At 49.0% G+C, this 18,805-nt stretch overlaps 1 protein-coding gene across 2 annotated transcripts in view; it reads left to right on the top strand.

Annotated features, from left to right (window-relative positions):
* SLC28A1 (solute carrier family 28 member 1) overlaps positions 1-18,805 on the top strand; it is an 81,793-nt gene that overhangs the window by 24,296 nt on the left and 38,692 nt on the right. For both annotated transcript variants that reach the window (XM_061394012.1, XM_061394010.1), the window contains exons 6-8: positions 2,935-3,076; positions 3,697-3,810; positions 4,874-4,951. In XM_061394012.1, coding sequence (XP_061249996.1) covers positions 2,935-3,076; positions 3,697-3,810; positions 4,874-4,951 — 334 coding nt within the window. The remainder of the gene's footprint in view (positions 1-2,934; positions 3,077-3,696; positions 3,811-4,873; positions 4,952-18,805) is intronic.

The raw sequence follows: 18,805 nt of genomic DNA on the forward strand, positions 1-18,805 counted from the left end.
TGAACCCTCATCTCTTTTCTGGTATTGGCAGGCAGGTTCTTTACCACTAGCACCACCTGGGAAGCTTGAAAATTCTATGTTATCTACAAAAAGCTAGTATAACCATTAAGTGAGTTTAGCAGGATTGAAGGGTACAAGCTTAACATGCAAAATGCAATAGTATTTCCATATACTAACAATAAACAATCATAAATTAAAATCATTAATATCATTTAGAATAGCATAAAACATATGAAATACTTAAGGATAAATCTGACAAAAGACCTCCAAATCTGTACATGGAAAACTAGGAAACAGTGCTGAGAGATATATGTAATAAAAAGACTTAAATAAACGGAGCAACGTATCAAGTTCATGGATTAAGTGAATCAATATTATTAATATATCAATTCTCCTCAAGTTAATCTATAGATTCTAATAGTATCTCAATCAAAATTCTAGCAGACTTTTGGGGTAGAAATAATAAGATGATTCTAGAATTCATATGCAAATGCCAAGAGCCTAGAATAGCCTAGACAATTTTGAAAAAGATGAACAAAGCCGATGCATTTCACTAACTGTCCTTAAGACTTATTATAAAGATCCAGTAATTAAGACAATGTGTCGTTGCCATCAAGACAGACAAATAGATCAATGAACAGAACAAAGTACAGAAAAAGACCTACATATATAAAACCAGTTGATTTTTTTGACAAGAGTGCTAAGGCAATTCAGTGAAGAAATAATAATCAGCTTAACAAATTCTGCCAGAACAATGGGATATCCATATGTAGAAGAAAGAAGAGAAGAAGGAAGAGGAGGAGGAGAGAGAAACAAAAGGAACTCAATCCATGCCTCACATTATATTAAAAAATTAACTGAAAATAGATGATAAACCTAAATGTAAAGCCTGAAACTATATAACTACTATAAGAAAACATAGCAGAAAAGTCTTTGTGACCTTCAGACTTAGAGAATGAACTTAGGATTGCCAGGGGGAAGAGATAGTTAGGGAGTTTGGGATGGACATGTATACATTGCTATATTTAAAATGGATAAAAATAAAAATAAAAATAAATAAAATGGATAACCACCAATACAATATTGTAAAGTAATTAGCCTCCAATTAAAGTAAATAAATTTATATTAAAAAAATAAAATGGATAACCAACAAAGAACTACTGTATAGCACAGAGAATTCTGCTCAATGTTACGTGTCAGCCTGGGTGGGAGGAGAGTCTGGGGGAGAATGGATGCGTGTATGTATATGTATACATTGCTGAGTCGATCCGCTATGCACCTGAAACTGTCATAACATTGTTAACCAGCTATATTCCTACATAAAGTAAAAAGTTTTTTTTTTAAAAATGTTAAAAATAAGAAACACACAATTAAAACCTACAGCTGTAAGAATAAAAGAAAAAACCTCCCCCCCCCCCAAATAAACCTCCAAACATGCATTTAAGTTTTTATAACACCAGTTAACCTCAAGGATAGCAGTAAGTAAAGAGGCATACAGGTGGCTCAGAGACAAGGCAGAAATTACGCCAATGGAACTGGCATAATAGGAGTTTGGAAAACACACCAGAAATAAACAGTGAACTCTGGGGTTAGCTCGTCTGAGTTCAGGTCCTGGATCCTTCTCTTACGGTTGGTGACTATGCATAGAACTAGTTAAGAGAACAGACTTGCTGCTGGAGTGCCTGGCTTGAATCTCAGCTTTGCTGCTTTCTAGACAGGTGGCCATGGGCGATTTAATTTTTACATCTCTAGGATGACGACACAGAGAAGGCAATGGCACCCCACTCCAAGTACTCTTGCCTGGAAAATACCATGGGCTGAGGAGCCTGGTAGGCTGCAGTCCATGGGATCACAAAGAGTCAGATACAACTGAGCGACTTCCTTTTCACTTTTCACTTTCATGCATTGGAGAAGGAAATGGCAACCCACTCCAGTGTTCTTGCCTGGAGAATCCCAGGGACGGGGAAGCCTGATGGGCTGCCGTCTATGGGGTCACACAGAGTCGAACACGACTGAAGTGACTTAGCAGCAGCAGCAGGATGAGGATAAGAGTGTCTTTCAGCGCTCAGCATGGTTCCTGGCACATAGTAGGAGCTCAGTGAACTTCAGCTGTGATTAGTGGTACCCAGGGAGTTGAAGACTGGGTCAGGGTTAGACCCTGAACCTGGGCTCTTAAATTGTTAGGCTGCCTCCTGGACATTCAGGGCTTCCCTGGTGGCTCAGATGGTAAAGAATCCACCTGTAATGTGGGAGACCCAGGTTCTATCACTGGGTCGGGAAGATTCCCTGGAGAAGGGAATAGGTACCCAGTCCAATATTCTTGCCTGGAGAATCCCATGGACAGAGGAGCCTGGTGGGCTATAGTTCATAGGATTGCAAAGAGTTGGACATGACTGAGCTACTAATACAGGAAGACAGACATAACTGCTGGACAAGCAGATCCCAGCCCCAGGGAGGGAGACATGGCTGTAAAAGTCACTTTCGGTCATTGGTCTCAGGTACTCGGCTCTGTATCTCTGATTGACACCACCACTTCTGGGCTTTAGGGGAGCAGAGCCCATGGCCCATGGTGCTGAGTTCTAGCCCACACAGACCCCCCCTCACCCTGCAAAGCCAGAGGCTGGCTGGGCTGAGCATCACTGCAGCTATGAAGAATTCCTGCTGTGTGCTTGGCACCATGCTAAACTGGGTACCCACATCCTCTTATTTACTTCTCTCAGCAATCTTGAGAATTGCGGGTGGGAGGGGGTCTTTGGCTTCATTTACCCAATGAGGAAACGAGACTCAGAGAGGCTAGGTGGTCTGCCCGAGGTCACACAGCCCTCTCCCCCTTCTCCTCCACCAGCCCTGAGTACCCTTTCCTGGGGCCCTGGGTGCTATTGTGTGGGAGTGGGGAGATGCTGACAGTAATGACTCTCTGCCCCTCCCCTGCAGGGGTCTAGCCCTTGCTGCTTTCCTGGGCCTGGTTTTGTGGCTGGCTCTGGACACCTCTCAGCGGCCTGAGCAGCTGGTGTCCTTTGGCGGAATCTGCGTGTTCGTTGGCTTCCTCTTTGCCGTCTCGAAGCATCACCGCGCAGTGAGTGCTTAGTTGTCAGGCCAAGAGGAGGCTGCAGCCCCTTCTCTCTCCAGCGTCAGGTCCCCTCCCTGTTTCACAGTGGTTAACACCTCCCCCCAGACTCCAGAGCCACACCTGGGCAAAGGGATCACTGATAAGAAGTCATTCAATGCCGAGAGGTTATCCAGCCGTTAGGTGTCCAGCTCCCTTCTGCTGGGGAGGAGGAAGTGCTTGGAGGGAGTGGGGTCAGAGTGGCTGGGAGCCCTGACTATGTGGGAGATATGGGGAAGGCCCAGATCGACAAAGGTTATGCTGAGGCCAGGCTCTGAGGCCAGGGTTCCGCCCACCCAGCCAATGCCCTGGGACCAAGTGCCATGGCTCCCGGCTGGTCCTCGGTTAGATCTGGCCCTGCCCCTGCACTGCACAGGCCCATTGCTGCCTTGTGGCCTGTTCTGCACTCCATGGGGGATGTAACCATCAGCAACAGGCCCACAGCTCCGGCTGGGTCCAGGCCTCATCCTACAGGCTGACCGAAGCTCCCAGAGCCCCTCAGCAGTGCTGTGCCCTCTGCCCTCACCCACGTGCTCCCTGTAGACCTCCCCAGATACCGAGCTCACCTGGACCTTTCTCTCGGGTGGCAGGTGTCCTGGCGGGCTGTGTTCTGGGGTCTTGGACTGCAATTTGTACTCGGACTTGTCGTCATCAGAACAGAACCAGGGTTTATTGCATTTCAGTGGCTGGGCGACCAGATCCAGGTGTGTACATGGGGTGTAGCTGCCCGGGCGTCTTGGGGTGCCAGAGATGGAAGATAAGCCTCTGCACTGGAGGGAGGTGGCCTGGACTGTGATCAGGTGGTGGGTGTGTGTGGGGCCCCAGACCCCTGGGCAGTGGGAGGCTGGGCAGCACAGCCACTGCTTCCCTCAGGCCTGGTCCCACCTGCCCAAACAAGCAGTCCTTTCGGAGGGTGGCCTGATGTGGAAGAGAAACTCAAAACAGGAAGGTTCCTAGTATACCTGGGCCCAAGGCTTGTTGCCCTCGGTCCTCATCAGGGAAGGAACTTAACAATAGTTAAAAGTGCTTTAAAAATTGAAAGTGATTTAGTTCATATATGTGTTGTTGTTGTTCAGTCACTCAGTCATGTTCGACTCTTTGCAACCCATGGACTGCAGAACACCAGACTTCCTTGTCCTTCACTATATCCCAGAGTTTGCTCAAACTCAAATCCATTGAGTCCGTGATGCCTTCCAACCATCTCATCCTCTGGCACCCCCTTCTCTTCCTTTCCTCATCTTTCCCAGCATTGGGGTCTTTTCCAACGAGTCAGCTCTTTGCATCAGGTGGCCAAAATACTGGTGTGTATGTGTGTTTAAAAATAATATTCAGTTTGTTGAAGTTACACTTTTTAAATTTCATTTATTTGATGAAATCACATAACAAAATTTATCATTTTAACCTTGTTTTTTTCATTTTAACCATTTTTGAGTATCATTAAGTTCCTTCTCATCATTGGGCAGTCATGATTTACTTCTTAAAATATAAGTTATGGAGGACGCAAGGTTGATCCTATACTCATCCTTCTCTCACTATCTCGAATTTCCATGCACTCTCTATAGGGAGGGCTTCGGGTGGGGCAGGGAGGACCCACACATCCAGGCTCTGCCCATGCCCTCCTTCTCTTCTCCTGGGCTGCTGGGAAGGCATGAGGAGCAGGTGAGGCCTCTCCAGGTCGCCCCAACCTGGTTCCCTTGCTGCTGCTTCCTCCTCCCACCCTTCTTGGCCTCACTCCCGGGTTTGGTTTTGTTTGTTTTCTCCTTTCAGATCTTCCTGAGCTACACTGAGTCCGGCTCCAGCTTCGTGTTTGGGGAGGCTCTGGTCAAGGATGTCTTTGCCTTTCAGGTCAGCTTGACTCTTGGCTCACAAAGCATTTAGCAGCCTTTGCCGGATGCCTCCAGCTAGTGGGGCGTCCAAGCCCGGCCCAGTGGAAGGGGAGGGCTCCTGCTGGTGGAGCCCAGCTACTGGAAGCTAATGAGGCTTAAACCTTGGGGTCTTGGGAGGCGCCTGGCAATGTGTTCACATGGGAGTATGTTTTCAGTATATTTTTGGAAAACTTGCAAAAGTAAGATATATCTGTATTATTTTCCTAAAAAGTGAATCCCCCAATAGTAGAATTGCTGGGAGGCTGATGATGAGAAAAGTAGGTGGAGACATGTAGATGGCATCTGCTGTGACCTTAGCCCCTGACGTACTACAGGGACGTATGATCCTCTCGAGTGCTCCTCCTTCAAGGCCCCTCCCTTCAAGCCACCTCTGCCAGGAAACCTGCCCTGATTAGTTGCAAACTCTAAGTCCTTCCTCTGGATTCCCCTAGACCTACAGTCCCTCCCTCCCTCCTTTCAGCAAATGTGTATTATGTGCCTTCTGCAGTGCAAAATATGTTTTTAAAAAATTTTTACTAGGGTATAGTTGCTTTACAGTATTATGTTAGTTTCCACTGTATAGCAAAGTGCATCAGCTATATGTATACACATATCCCCTCTTTTGTGTATTTCCTTCCCATTTAGGTCACAACAGAGCGCTAAGTAGAGTTCCCTGTGTTATACAGTATGTTCTCATTAGTTATCTATTTCATCCATAGTAGTGTATACACGGCAATCCCAATCTCCCCAATCACCCCACCCCTCCTTTGCCTCCTTGGTATCCATACATTTGTTTGTTCTCTATGTCTCCATCTCTCTTTCTACCTTGCAAACAGTTTCATCTGTACCATTTTTCTAGATTCCATATATATGCATTAATATGTGATATTTGTTTTTCTCTTTCTGACTTACTACAGTGCAAAATATTATAGAGGAAATTGAAATAAAGACTCAAAGACTATTGTGTAATTGTAGAGCCCCAACCTTAATTTTTTTTAATTTAGTTTTGGTCATGCTGGGTCTTTTTTGCTGTGTGAGGCTTCAGTAGCTGCAGCATGTGGGTTCAGTAGTTGTGGCTCCCAGGCTCTAGAACTCAGGTTCAGTGGCCCTAGCACACCAACTTAGTTGTTCCATGGCATGTGGAATCTTCCCAAACCAGGGATCGAACCCATGTTCCCTGCACTGGCAGGCGGGTTCTTACCCACTGGACCACCAGGATGTTCCCAGCCCTAATTTAAAACAGGGAAGCCTGTGCTGAGCATTCGATGGTGGGACTGCGTCACTGTTTCTGGGTGGAACTGTGGTTATATTTCTTCTTTGTCCAGTTGACTGCCCAGGCACCTATGTGTCTCTAGTAAGATCTCAAGTGTAGCTTCTCCACCTGCCTCACACCCAAATTGTCTCAGGACCCTGAGGCTGCTCCAGGTTTGAGTTTCACTACCAAATGCCAGGTGGGGAGAGAGAGAGAGCCCTGGGCCCCGCTTCCCCACTAGTTGGCCCTAGTTTCTGCCCTGTTTCCATAGCAGCACAGATGGGAATTGGTGCCGCCCACTCCAGCATGTCCTGGACCACTGTCACCGTGGGGCTACCATGCAGGATCAGTTCCAGGGATTTTTGCTTTTTGCCATCACTCAGCCGTTGTTCCCAGAGCCTCCCCAATCCTGCTGGGGGTGTTGGGTCTCAGAAGCTTCCAGCCCAAGTCACAGACTTGGCATCGCCTTCTGAGCTGGTGTCAAGCCAGTTTGTGAGTCCAGACACCTGCAGCCTGCCCCCAGCCCTGACTCAGGGTGAGGTCCTCTGGGAGCTTCGGTGTCTGTTGGCCCCAGCAGCTCTCTGGGAAACGTCCACTCCATCCAAGGGTTCTAGTAATGTCAGCCTTGGGAGGAAAGCAAGAGGGACCAGGTTCCCGTCCTCTCAGGACAAATTTGTCCATCACGTTTTTCTGAGATCACTACTTCTGTGCAGGGAGATGATCAGGGGGGCAGCCTCTGTCAGCCCCTCCAAAGGTCCCCTAACACCACCCTCCTAGGGCTGAGGCTGGGAGGGACAGCTCCCTTCACATCTGCATCTCCAAGTAGGGGTCACTCAAGGTTTCAGGGAGGAGCAGTGAGGTCCTGCTCCGGGGTGACTTGTCACGTCCACCGGACAGAGAATGGCAGCTGGTGGCTTCTCACACTTTACAAGGCAAAATACAACACTGCAGTTGGATCTCCCCAGGCAGTCAGGTTCAAGTGTAACTGGCACAAAGGAAAGTGCCTGGGCAGTCCATTTAGGGAGAGAGTTTTAAAAATAAGGACAGTGAAAATGCCTCCTGAAGGAGGTGGTATTTGAATTGGAGCCTCAGGGCAGGAAAAATTTTGGACACACAGAGATAAGCGGGAAGAAGCAATGCCTGGGCAACGGCGTGGAGGTGAGAAAGTGCTGGGCCGTGTAATATAACAGGACATAATTCAGTTCAGTGGGTGTGTAAGCTATTTGAAGGAAAGGATGGATTAGGGGATAAACTGCAAGTGTGGTGGGGCCGTGTCTTTTTAAATTTTTATCTGTTTGTCTATTGGTGCTGGGTCTTCACTGCCACAAGCAGGCTTTCTCTGCCGGAGAGTGAGAGCGTCTCTCTTGTTGCAGTGCACAAGCTTCTCATTGAGGTGGCTTCTCCGGTTGCAGAGCATGGGCTCTAGGCACACGGGCTTCAGCAGTTGCAGCATGTGGGCTCTGTAGTTGCGATGCACAGGATTAGTTGCTCTGCTGCGTGTAGAACCTTCCCAGGCTGGGGATCGAACCTGTGTCCCATGCATTGGCAGGCAGATTCTCATCCATTTTGCCACCAGGGAAGTCCTTTAAGAATCTCAAATGCCAGGCTGAGGCACCTGGATTTTGTCCCCCAGGAGATGAGGAGTTATTGAAGATTTTTGAGCATGGAAGGACTTGACTAGAGCTTTGGGATGGTTGTGATTTCAATAGTAGAGAGGAAGGGTTGTAGCTGGGATGCTTGGAACAGGGGACCAGCGAGGAGGCTGCCTCACAACCAAGTGACGACTCAGGGACCACCAGACTGCCACCGTCCAGAAGAGAGGTCACCGTGGGGAACAGAGGCGGGCGGGCCGGGGGGAGGATACAGCTGAGAGACCAGCTGTATGCAGCTCATCACTTAAGCTCCACATGCTGCAGCTGTGTTTGCTCTTGCATGCTTAGTCACTCAGTCATAGCCAACTCTTTGTAACCCCATGGACTGTAGCCCAGCAGGCTCCTCTGTCCATGGGGTTTTTCAGGCAAGAATACTGGAGTGGGTTGCCATTTCCTTCTCCAGGGGATCTTCCTGTCTCTTGCGTCTCCTGCATTGTCTCTCAGATTCTTCACCAGTAGTGCCGCCTGTGCTCTCCATTTAGCTATTTGAGGACAAAGCCTGCTTCTTACCCTTGTTGTTCTGTCACTAAGTCTTGTCTGACTCTTTGCAACCCCATGGAGTGCAGCACACTAGGCTTCCCTGTCCTTCACTATCTCCTGGAGTTTGCTCAGACTCAAGTCCATTGAGTTTGGGGATGCCATCCAACCGTCTCATCCTCTGTTGCCCCCTTGTCCTGCCCTCCATCTTTCCCAGCATCAGGGTCTTCATCAATGAGTTAGTTCTTTGCCTTCAGCTGGCCGAAGTAGTGGAGCTTCAGCTTCAGCATCAGTCCTTCCAATGAGTACTCAGGGTTGATTTCCTTTAAGACTGACTGGTTTGATCTCTGTGCTGCTCAAGAGACTCTCAAGAGTCTTTCTCCAGGACCACAATTCAAAAGCATCAATTCTTTGACTCTCAGCCTGGTTCTTATGCTAGTGTTGGTTAACTGACCTCAAGCCCTGAAAAAACCCTGCCCAGTGCCTGGGACACTGCTTTTTGCTGAATGATGAGATGAATAAATGATGATTCTTCTGTGCACGTGGGAAGTCTCTCTGCCTGCTAGGAATGACTGGCTCTGTGAGCCCTTGGCGAAGAGTTGGGCTCCCACACAGCCAGTCTTCCTCTGGCTGGGCCACCATTCCCATGATTGTGTGTTCCTGAGCAGCATGTCCTTTGGCCCAAGACCAGGGCTGAGCTCTTCTTTCCTCAAACCTCCCCAGCAGAGGCCAGAGCTTCCCAAATCCCTGGAACCAATAACTACACACAGGCTTTGCAGCAAGTTCCAGGGCCCCTAGAAATCCGAGATGTACCACTCTGACCTGAGATTCTGGTGGAACAGAGCAGAAAAGCTTAGGGAAAGGAAGTCATAAGAACAGCTACTACTTATGGAGTGAGGACTACGTGTCAGGCACTCACTTCAAAACAGCTGGAGGAGAATCCCTTAGATTGCAAGGAGATCAAACCAGTCAACCCTAAAGGAAATCAACCCTGAATATTCTTCGGAAGTAATACTTTGGCCACTTGATGTGAAGAGCCGACTCATTAGAAAAGACCCTGATGCTGGGAAAGATTGAGGGCAGGAGGAGAAGGGGGCAACAGTGGATGAGATGGTTGGATGGCATCATCAACTCAATGGACATGAGTCTGAGCAAACTCCAAGAGATAGTGACAGACAGGGAAGCCCAGCATGCTGCAGTCCATGGGGTCGAAAAGAGTTGGACCTGACTTAGTGACTGAACAGCAACTTTGGCGGAAATAATATCATTATCCCTTTTTTACAGATGATGATACTGAGGTTCAGAGAGGTTTTTGCTTGTGCAAGTTCATAAAGCTAGTGAGTATAGGAATCAAGATTGGAACAGGTGTGATGCTCTTGCTTATTAGCTCCTGTGCTTTAATATCAGGGCCCTTTCCTTGGTAGACAGTGGAAATGAAGGGGCCCCACACCTTGGGTCTTTGTTTGGTTTAGAAGAAAACAGTATTTCTCAGGCCTATTTTGTTGCAAGTGGCAGAACTCACTTGAAATTTGCTTTAAATGGAGGAGAAAGGGAAGACTGTTTCTTGGCTCACTAACTGGAGCAAGATAGAGCTGGTGCCAGCTGAAACCGGGGCCCCGGAGTGGCCAGGCTCACAGCCCTCAGCTTCCAATCTCTGCTCATCCCGGAGTGTCAGCTTCACTCTTTCATACCAGATCTCTTCCTGGCTCCCAGCAACACCAGATACTCATGCTTACAGCATGTCACCCAGAACTAGGCCAGTTCTTCTCTGTCTGCTCTAGTTAAAAAATTCCAGGGTAGGTTTCAGATTGATCTGCCTTGGGTCATGTGACTGTTTTGGGCCCAATCACTAAGGCCAGGGCATGGGAAACTGGAATTGGAAGGGCAGGAATCTCCTGTTCCCACCCAAAGCTGGGGAATCTGGTGCTCTGACTGAGTGAAAGCCACCCTCCAAAACTCATAATTTGAAGGATTATTGCCTAGGACAAGCAGGGACTTATTAACTTCCTCCTTATAGAAACAAGGCAGATAGCTTCCTGTAGGACCTGCAGCAGTTCCATTTACAGGGTGCCCTTATATTCCAAGTTCGTGTCTCTTCTCTAGGATAGAAGGGTGTGGATGGCAGATACCATACCTGCCTGGGAGGAACAGCAAAGACAGGGACCCTTTGATCTCTAGTCCCTCCCAGCTGTAAGGTGGGGCCACATTTGGGAGTCTAGGCCATACTTCCTGAGTGGGATGCTCAGCTCCTGACTGTATCAGTTGTAAATAACAGAAATACAACTCAAATCGACTGATTAAACAAAGCAAAAACAAACAACAAAAAAGCAAGGTTAATTCTGATAATTGAGAAGTCCAGAGACTTCATGTCTCGTTGTATCCAAGTATTCAACGTCACCTGGGATTTGCCTTGCTTATATCCTGGTTCTGTGTTCGTCTTTTCTTTTTTTTTAAATAGAAAATCTCTCTCTCTCTCTTTTTTAATTATTCATTTATTTTTGAAACTGCGCTGGGTCTTTGTTGCTGTGCATGGGCTTTGTCTAGTTGCAGAGAGCAGGGACTACTCTTTGTTGAGGTTCACCGAATTAGAGAGGCACAGGCTATAGGCTCTCAGGCTTCAGTAGTTGCAACTCCTGCTCTGGAGCACAGGCTCAATAGTTGTGGGGCTTCCCTCATAGCTCAGTGGGTAAAGAGTCTGCCTGCAATGCAGGAGAGCTGGGTTCAATTCCTGGGTCAGGAAGATCCCCTGGAGAAGGAAATGGCAACCCACTCCAGTATTCTTGCCTGGAAAATTCCATGGACTGTGGAGCCTGGCAGGCTACAGTCCATGGGGTTGCAAGAAGTCAGACAAAGCAGAGCGAGTAAGCACAGCACAGCACAGGCTTAGTTGCTCTTGGGCATGTGGGATCTTTCTGTACTAGAAATCGAATCCATGTCCCCTGACTTGCAGGTGGGTTCTTAACCACTGGACTGCCAGAGAAGTCCCCAGGTTCTATGTTCTTAGCACTGGCTTTAGTTTTAGTCTTGGAGAAGCACTCTTGAGATTGCAGCAAAGAGATACCAGGCTTATATCCAACCAGCTTAGCAACCTTAGCAGAGAGAGAGAGAGCTTGTTTTCCATTAGCCCAGCAGGAAATCTAAGAGTGGGATCTTTTTAGGCTGGCTTGCAGGTGTATGCCATCCTTGAACTGTAGCCAGGGAAGATACCTGTCTGATGTGACAAACCTGGAAATGGGGCTGACAGTGGAGTCAGAGTGGTTTCCCAAAGGAAGGTAACTTTGTTGCCAAAAGAAGTGAGGGGGGAGGCCTTGGGTTATCAGAGCAGCAGCTGTCCTCCAGAGCCCCCACCCTAGTTCTCTCCCATTTAGCACTGAAGGTGTCATCTTTCCAGCCTGCTGCTGCATCCACCCCCTCCCCAGGGTTCAGTTCAGTTCAGCTCAGTCACTCAGTCGTGTCCGACTCTTTGCGACCCCACGAATCGCAGCACGCCAGGCCTCCCTGTCCATCACCAACTCCCAGAGTTTACCTATACTCATGTCCATCATGTCGGTGATGCCATCCAGCCATCTCATCCTCTGTCGTCCCCTTCTCCTCCTGCCCCCAATCCCTCCCAGCATCAGGGTCTTTTCCAGTGAGTCAAGTCCTTACATCAGGTGGCCAAAGTATTGGAGTTTCAGCTTCAGCATCAGACCTTCCAATGAATAAACAGGACTGATCTCCTTTAGGATGGACTGATTGGATGTCCTTGGGACTCTCAAGAGTCTTCTCCAACACCACAGTTCAAAAACGTCAGTTCTTTGACGCTCATTTTTCTTCACAGTCCAACTCTCACATCCATACATGACCACAGGAAAAACCATAGCCTTGACTAGACGGACCTTTGTTGGCAAAGTAATGTCTCTGGTTTTAAATATGCTGTAAAAGTTGGTCATAACTTTCCTTCCAAAGAGCAAGAGTCTTTTAATTTCATGGCTGCAGTCACCATCTGCAGTGATTTTGGAGCCCCAAAAAATAAAGTTTGACACTGTTTCTACTGTTCCCCATCTATTTCCCATGAAGTGATGGGACCAGATGCCATGATCTTAGTTTTCTGAATGTTGAGCTGTAAGCCAACTTTTTCACTCTCCTCTTTCACTTTCATCAAGAGGCTTTTTAGTTCCTCTTCACTTTCTGCCATAAGGGTGGTATCATCTGCATGTCTGAGGTTATTGATATTTCTTCTAGCAATCTTGAATACAGCTTGTGCTTCTTCCAGCCCAGTGTTTCTCATGATGTACTCTGCATAGAAGTTAAATAAGCAGGGTGACAATATACAGCCTTGACGTACTCCTTTTCCTATTTGGAACCAGTCTGTTGTTCCATGTCCAGTTCTAACTGTTGATTCCTGACCTGCATGTAGGTTTCTCAAGAGGCAGGTCAGGTGGTCTGGTATTCCCATCTCTTTCAGAATTTTCCACAGTTTATTGTGATCCACACAGCCAAAGGCTTTGGCATAGTCAATAAAGCAGAAATAGATGTTTTTCTGGAACTCTCTTGCTTTTTCCATGATCCAGCGGATGTTGGCAATTTGATCTCTGGTTCCTCTGCCTTTTCTAAAACCAGCTTGAACATCTGGAAGTTCACGGTTCACGTATTGCTGAAGCCTGGCTTGGAGAATTTTGAGCATTACTTTACTAGCATGTGAGATGAGTGCAATTGTGTGGTAGTTTGAGCATTCTTTGGTATTGCCTTTCTTTGGGATTGGAATGAAGACTGACCTTTTCCAGTCCTGTGGCCACTGCTGAGTTTTCCAAATTTGCTGGCATATTGAGTGCAGCACTTTCACAGCATCATCTTTCAGGATTTGAAATAGCTCCACTGGAATTCCATCACCTCCACTAGCTTTGTTCGTAGTGATGCTTTCTAAGGCCCACTTGATTTCACATTCCAGGATGTCTGGCTCTAGGTCAGTGATCACACCATCGTGATTATCTGGGTCGTGAAGATCTTTTTGTACAGTTCTGTGTATTCTTGCCACCTCTTCTTAATATCTTCTGCTTGTCTTTCCTCCTTTTCTGGGGCTTCCCTGGTGGCTCAGATAGTAAAGAATTCACCTGCAATGCAGGTAACTTGGGTTTGATCCCTGGGTTGGGAAGATCCCCTGGAGAAGGGAATGGCAACCCACTCCAGTAGTCTTGCCTGGAGAATCTCATGGACAGAGAAACCTAACAGGTTACAGTTCATGGGATCGCAAAGAGCCAGACAGGCCTGAGTGACTAACACTTTGACTGTTACTTTCCTCCCTTTCTAGAAGAATTTGCACATACCTGCTACTTGCATCTCTCCCTGAATTACACTTTAGAATCAGGGGTTCATAGACCACTGGGCTAAGAGGGAGTGATGTGGACTTCAGGCCTCCCCTTTATATCACAGATGGTCAGACCACACTACAGAGAGGAGCAGTGACCTGGGCACAACTACCTCGTGGGTTAAGAGGGAGACCCGGCTAGAACCGGGTGGTGGATTTCTAATTAAGTGCTGTTTTCTTCCTCACACTAAGTAAAAGTCAGTGACATCAGGTCTCCCTTTTAAATACAAAAAGCATCCTTAACAACAATAGTGATAAAGATAAAAACCTATTCACAGTTGCTAAAGGCTTTGAGATTGGATGTTCAGTCAAGAGAGAGAAAACAAATAGGTGGGTTTATCATTAACGAGGCTCAGCACTCGCTCGTCAAACACTAACTGTTCCCTGGCCCCCAGGGTGCCCTGTCCTCCGCCCAAACTCCTGGCCAGTGTATTAGCCAGTGGCCTCCTTAGTGAAGGCAGGCCAGAATGAGGGACGAATTCAGACAGATGCTTCATGGCCACAGGACTCCCTTTCTCAACCAGATTTCCTAATCACAGAATCTCACTCACACCCTGTACTCCTGCATCCCTCTCTCTCTGTCTCTCTCTCTCACACACACATACAAACACCCACACACACACTTGCTGAGTATGGGGCTTGTTCTCCAGCTGGGAGGTGGCTTTGTTAGTGCTGAGTCGAGTGGAAGACTCAAGAGCTTTCTTTCCATTCTTCCCATGAATAATGTGGCCCTAGTCCAGGGCTATTGGCCTGTGTCAGCGTGGGGAAGTCTCCAAGCTAACTCAGATTTTCAGACTCCAAGCTGCTTCCTGCTGGGCTGGGGTTCAGCTTGTCACTTCTCCAGGAAGCCGGGTCTGCCCAGGACTCCTTCAACCCTCCATCTTCCCTGGCCCAGTTGACGTGGCAGCCACCTCCTGGCAGTAGCATCTTGATTAGTCATTCCTCCTTGGCTCCATCTCCCTTCTAGTAACTTTCCACACACATGATCACCTCTCCCCGCCAGACTCCCTCACCCTTCCTGGGCCTGGCCGGTCAGGAGCACTCGCTCACTCCGTCCTTTACTGTCGCTCCAGCCTCTGGAACATGTGCACACTCATTAAGCTCAGCGGTGCTGCTGAAATGTTCTCCCCAAGGAACCCCTGGGGAGAAAGAAAACATTTTCATCTCCCCAGGGTTTTGGGGTGTCTGCCTGATGCAGCCTCTGCAGTCCTCAGTAGTCATCAATGCCAAATCTGACCCAAAAAGTCAAGTAAGATAAGACCTGGGCTACCCTGGTGGCTCAAACGATAAAGAATCTGCCTACAATGCAAGAGTTCTGGGTTTGATCCCTGGAGAAGGAGATGGCAGCCCACTCCAGTATTCTTGCCTGGAGAATCCTATGGAGAGAGGAGCCTCACGGGCTATGGTCCATAGGGTCTCAAAGAGTCGGACACGACTAAGCCACACACATACACACACACACACATGAACTGAAAAGTGCTGGTGGACTGAGTCATTAAGGGTCCACTGGTAACCATAGTGAGCACGATTTCCAGAGGAGGGAATGGAAAGGAAGTGTGGTGGTGGTGGTGTCTGCGTGAGCAGGAAATCAGGAGGCCTGCCCTGATTTTCTGGCCTTGGAGCAGGTCCCTTGTGCCTTTCTGTAATGTTGGTGGTGAGGTGGACATACCAGCAGTCTCCCCAGAGGAATTTTCAAGCTTTGGGCTTTTGTGGTTTGTCATGGCCTGGGGCTGGTGACTGGGCTCTGTCCATAGGCTTAGGCTTTGGGGGCTGGGTGTGGGGGGCTGTGGGGACAGCCTTGGGAAGTCAGAAGCCTTGGCTCAGCTCCCTTTAGGGAGAGAAAGCAGCAGGGCCAGGTCCCCAGTGGCATTAGTCCTGCCTTCAGAGCCTGTTTCCAGGGAAGGAGGTGGCGTCTGCTCAGAGGGTCTGGTCTAGACTCTAGAGCAGTGGTTCTTAGACTGTGGCGTCCAGACCAGCAGCATCTGGAAAGGCCAGACTCTCAAGGCCACCCCAGACTGACTGACTGAAAGTCTGGGGCTGAGGCTCAAAAATAAGCATTTCTGACAAATTCTCAGCTGATGATGCTAGTCCAGGTACCACACCTTGGGAACCACTGGCTTGGAGGTGCTGTAACTTCCTTCTCCCTTGAGTAAGGGTGAGCGCTGGTACTAGTGGGCCCACAAAGCAGTGACCAGAACTGACTCGAGGCCACTACAACTTGGGCTCTCCCTTGGAGAGAATGCCACTCCTTAAGACACAGAAATGAGGCTCCAGGACTGGCCCCGGGGAATAGCTCCTTAGGATCCTGGAAGGTCCTTTGTAATCTGTTTAGTGGCCAGGAGGTACCTGTCTCTCTGCAGCTATGTAACCTTGGATAGGTAACCAATACCTCACAGCCTCACTGTCTCCACTGTGAAGTGAATTTATGTCGAACTTAGTTGTTTTGGGGCTTCCCTGGTGGCTCAGATGGTTCAGAATCTGCCTGTTATGCAAGAGACACAGGTTCGATCCCTGGGTTGGGAAGATCCCCCGGAGAAGGGAATGGCAACCCACTCCAGTATTCTTGGCTGGAGAATCCCATGGACAGAGGAGCCTGACAGGTGATGGTCCATGGGATCACAAGGACTCAGACACAACCCAGAGACTAAGCTTTCACTTTTCAGTTGCTTTGAGGATCTTCAAGTCGCCACAGCTTGGGGACATGGCTCATGGCAGGACTGCACAGTTCACGAGTAGCAGGGCTTAAAGGCACTTTCCTCCTCCTTCAAACGGCAACCCTGCCCAGCTGCCTGCCCTGTCTTCAGCGATCTCACATACTACCGGGCCCAGGTCTATTTTCTGGACTAGGCGATCATATTGGACTCAGGGACCTTATTTAGTAATTAACTAATTAACCCACTTTTGGTTGTACTGGGTGTTTGTTGCTGCGTGCTGTCTTTCTCTAGTTGCAGGAAGCAGGGGCTATCTCTAGTTGCAGTGCTCAGGCTTCTCACTGCAGTGGCTTCTCTTGTTGGGGAGCACGGGTTCTAGAGCACGGGTTCAGTAGTTGTGACTCACGGGCTTAGTTGCCCCGTGGCATGAGGGATCTTAGTTCTCTGGCCAGGGATTGAACTTGTATTCCACTGCACTGGAAGGCAGATTCTTAACCACTGGACTACAAGGGAAGTCCCCAGGGACCTTATTTAGTATCGAATGTCCCACCTTAGAAATCATCTCTCTCCTTCACACATCGTCCCTCCCCAGCCAGTCACAGCTGCCTTTCCACCAAAGAGCCCCATCTCAGAGATAGAAAATGTCTCTAGGTCGATGCCTGGAGAAATCCCAGTTCTGCAGTCAGGTCCCACTGTCCCCGGGGGCCTCTTCCTGGCCTGGGCCATCCACACAAACCTGCCAGGCTGCCTAGCGGTCCCTCGCATGATGGATTGCAGAGGTGGCCCTAGACAGTACGTGATCCTCCCTGCGTTTCACTCCAGGGGAGAGGAGAACGCCGTCACCGCCCTTGGTGTTAGGGGCGTGTCCAGCAGCAGGCGGCCAGGGGAGTCACGGGGCAGGAAGAGGGTTTCGCTACCCAGTGCCTGCGTCTCCTGTCAGGTGACATCTCCCAGGCAGCGAGCTGGTGACAGAGACGTGAGGGGAGCAGGTCCAGATAAAACCCGTGGCATTCATTTGGGAAGGGAGAGGGAAAACTGCCTTGGCCAGGCTTGTTTCTCTTCTCCAGGAGAGCTGCTGGGGCAGAGGCTCTGCTCTCATCAGAGACCGTGCTGTAGTCCCAGTTCATTTTGAACTGGAGCTTCAACTTGATTGCTCAACATTCTCCCTTCTGAAAAATGAAAATAATTCTTCCTCCACTCCTCACCCCTCTCTACAGCCCTCTGTGGGAAAAAAAAAAAAAAAAAAGGTTATTTGGCCGTCCGGAGTTGCGACGCATGGAATCTTCTCTCTTCACTGCAGCATGCTGCATGCATGATCTTCAGTTGTGGCATGTGAACCCTTGGTTGCAGCATGTGGGATCTAGTTCCCTGACCAGGGATTCACCCCACACCTCCTGCGCTGAGGGTGCAGAGGCTTAGCCACTGGACCGCCAGGGAAGTCTGCTCAGCCCCTCTTCTTTCCCTCATAGTTAAGCTTCTCAAAAGAGTTGCTTGTCCCGTGGTCTCTACCTCCTCATGGTCTCTACCTCCTCATGTCCTCCTCCCTCCTGGGCTCACTGATACCCAGCTTCTGTGCCCATCCCCCTGACACTGCTCTCACCTAAGTCACCAGGGACCCCGGCATCGCCAGGTGCCAAGCGTCCCTCCCGGTCCTTACCTTTTCCAGAGTTCTCAGATGCATGCATCTGGCACTGCTGATGGACTGTCTCTTCTAGAAAGGCTGCCCTCAATTCCCATCGCACCCTGTCTGGGAAGTCCTTGGACCTCTCTGTTTCTTCTCTGTCTCCACCACGCACCCCTCCTGCTCCCTCACCCTCCAGGGATGCTGACCCCAGGCCCCTGTCCTCAGTCACTATTCTTGTCATCCAGGGAAGTTTCCTCAGTGAACTCCATCTGCCCCGTGGCCTCAACATGCACTCAGCCAAGGCCTGGCCCGGACCCCCCTCTGAGCTCCTGGCCCTTGTACCCCTCATTCTATTTGCATATTCCCCAGGGATCTGGAACCCAGTGAGTGCAAATGGACTTCCCCCAAAGCCCTCCTCTGCCTGCGCTGCCCTCCCTTGAGAAGGGTCTGCCTCTTACCAGAAATTATAGGAGCAGGTGAGAAACTGGAAATGGAGAAAGAAGAAAACAACATGTCCACAGTCCTAGCACATGGGAGCAACTACTCTGACTATTTGGGTGTGTGCCTCCCAGCCTTTCTATGCTTTTATTTTTTTAATTATTTTAAAATATTTGTTTATTTATTATTTTTGGCTGTGCTGGGTCTTAGTTGCGGCACGTGGGATCTTTCATCTTGGCACCCCCGCTTGTCACTGCAGCACTAGGGCTTCTCTCTAGTTGTAGCTTGGGTTCCAGAGTGCACAGGCTCAGTAGTTGCAACTTGCTAGCTTAGTTGCCCCGAGGTAGGTGGGATCTTAGTTCCCCAGCCAGGGATAGAACCCCCCTCCTCTGC

This window comes from Bos javanicus, chromosome 21, assembly GCF_032452875.1.
Source record: "Bos javanicus breed banteng chromosome 21, ARS-OSU_banteng_1.0, whole genome shotgun sequence".
In the NCBI taxonomy this organism is placed as follows: Eukaryota; Metazoa; Chordata; class Mammalia; order Artiodactyla; family Bovidae; genus Bos; species Bos javanicus.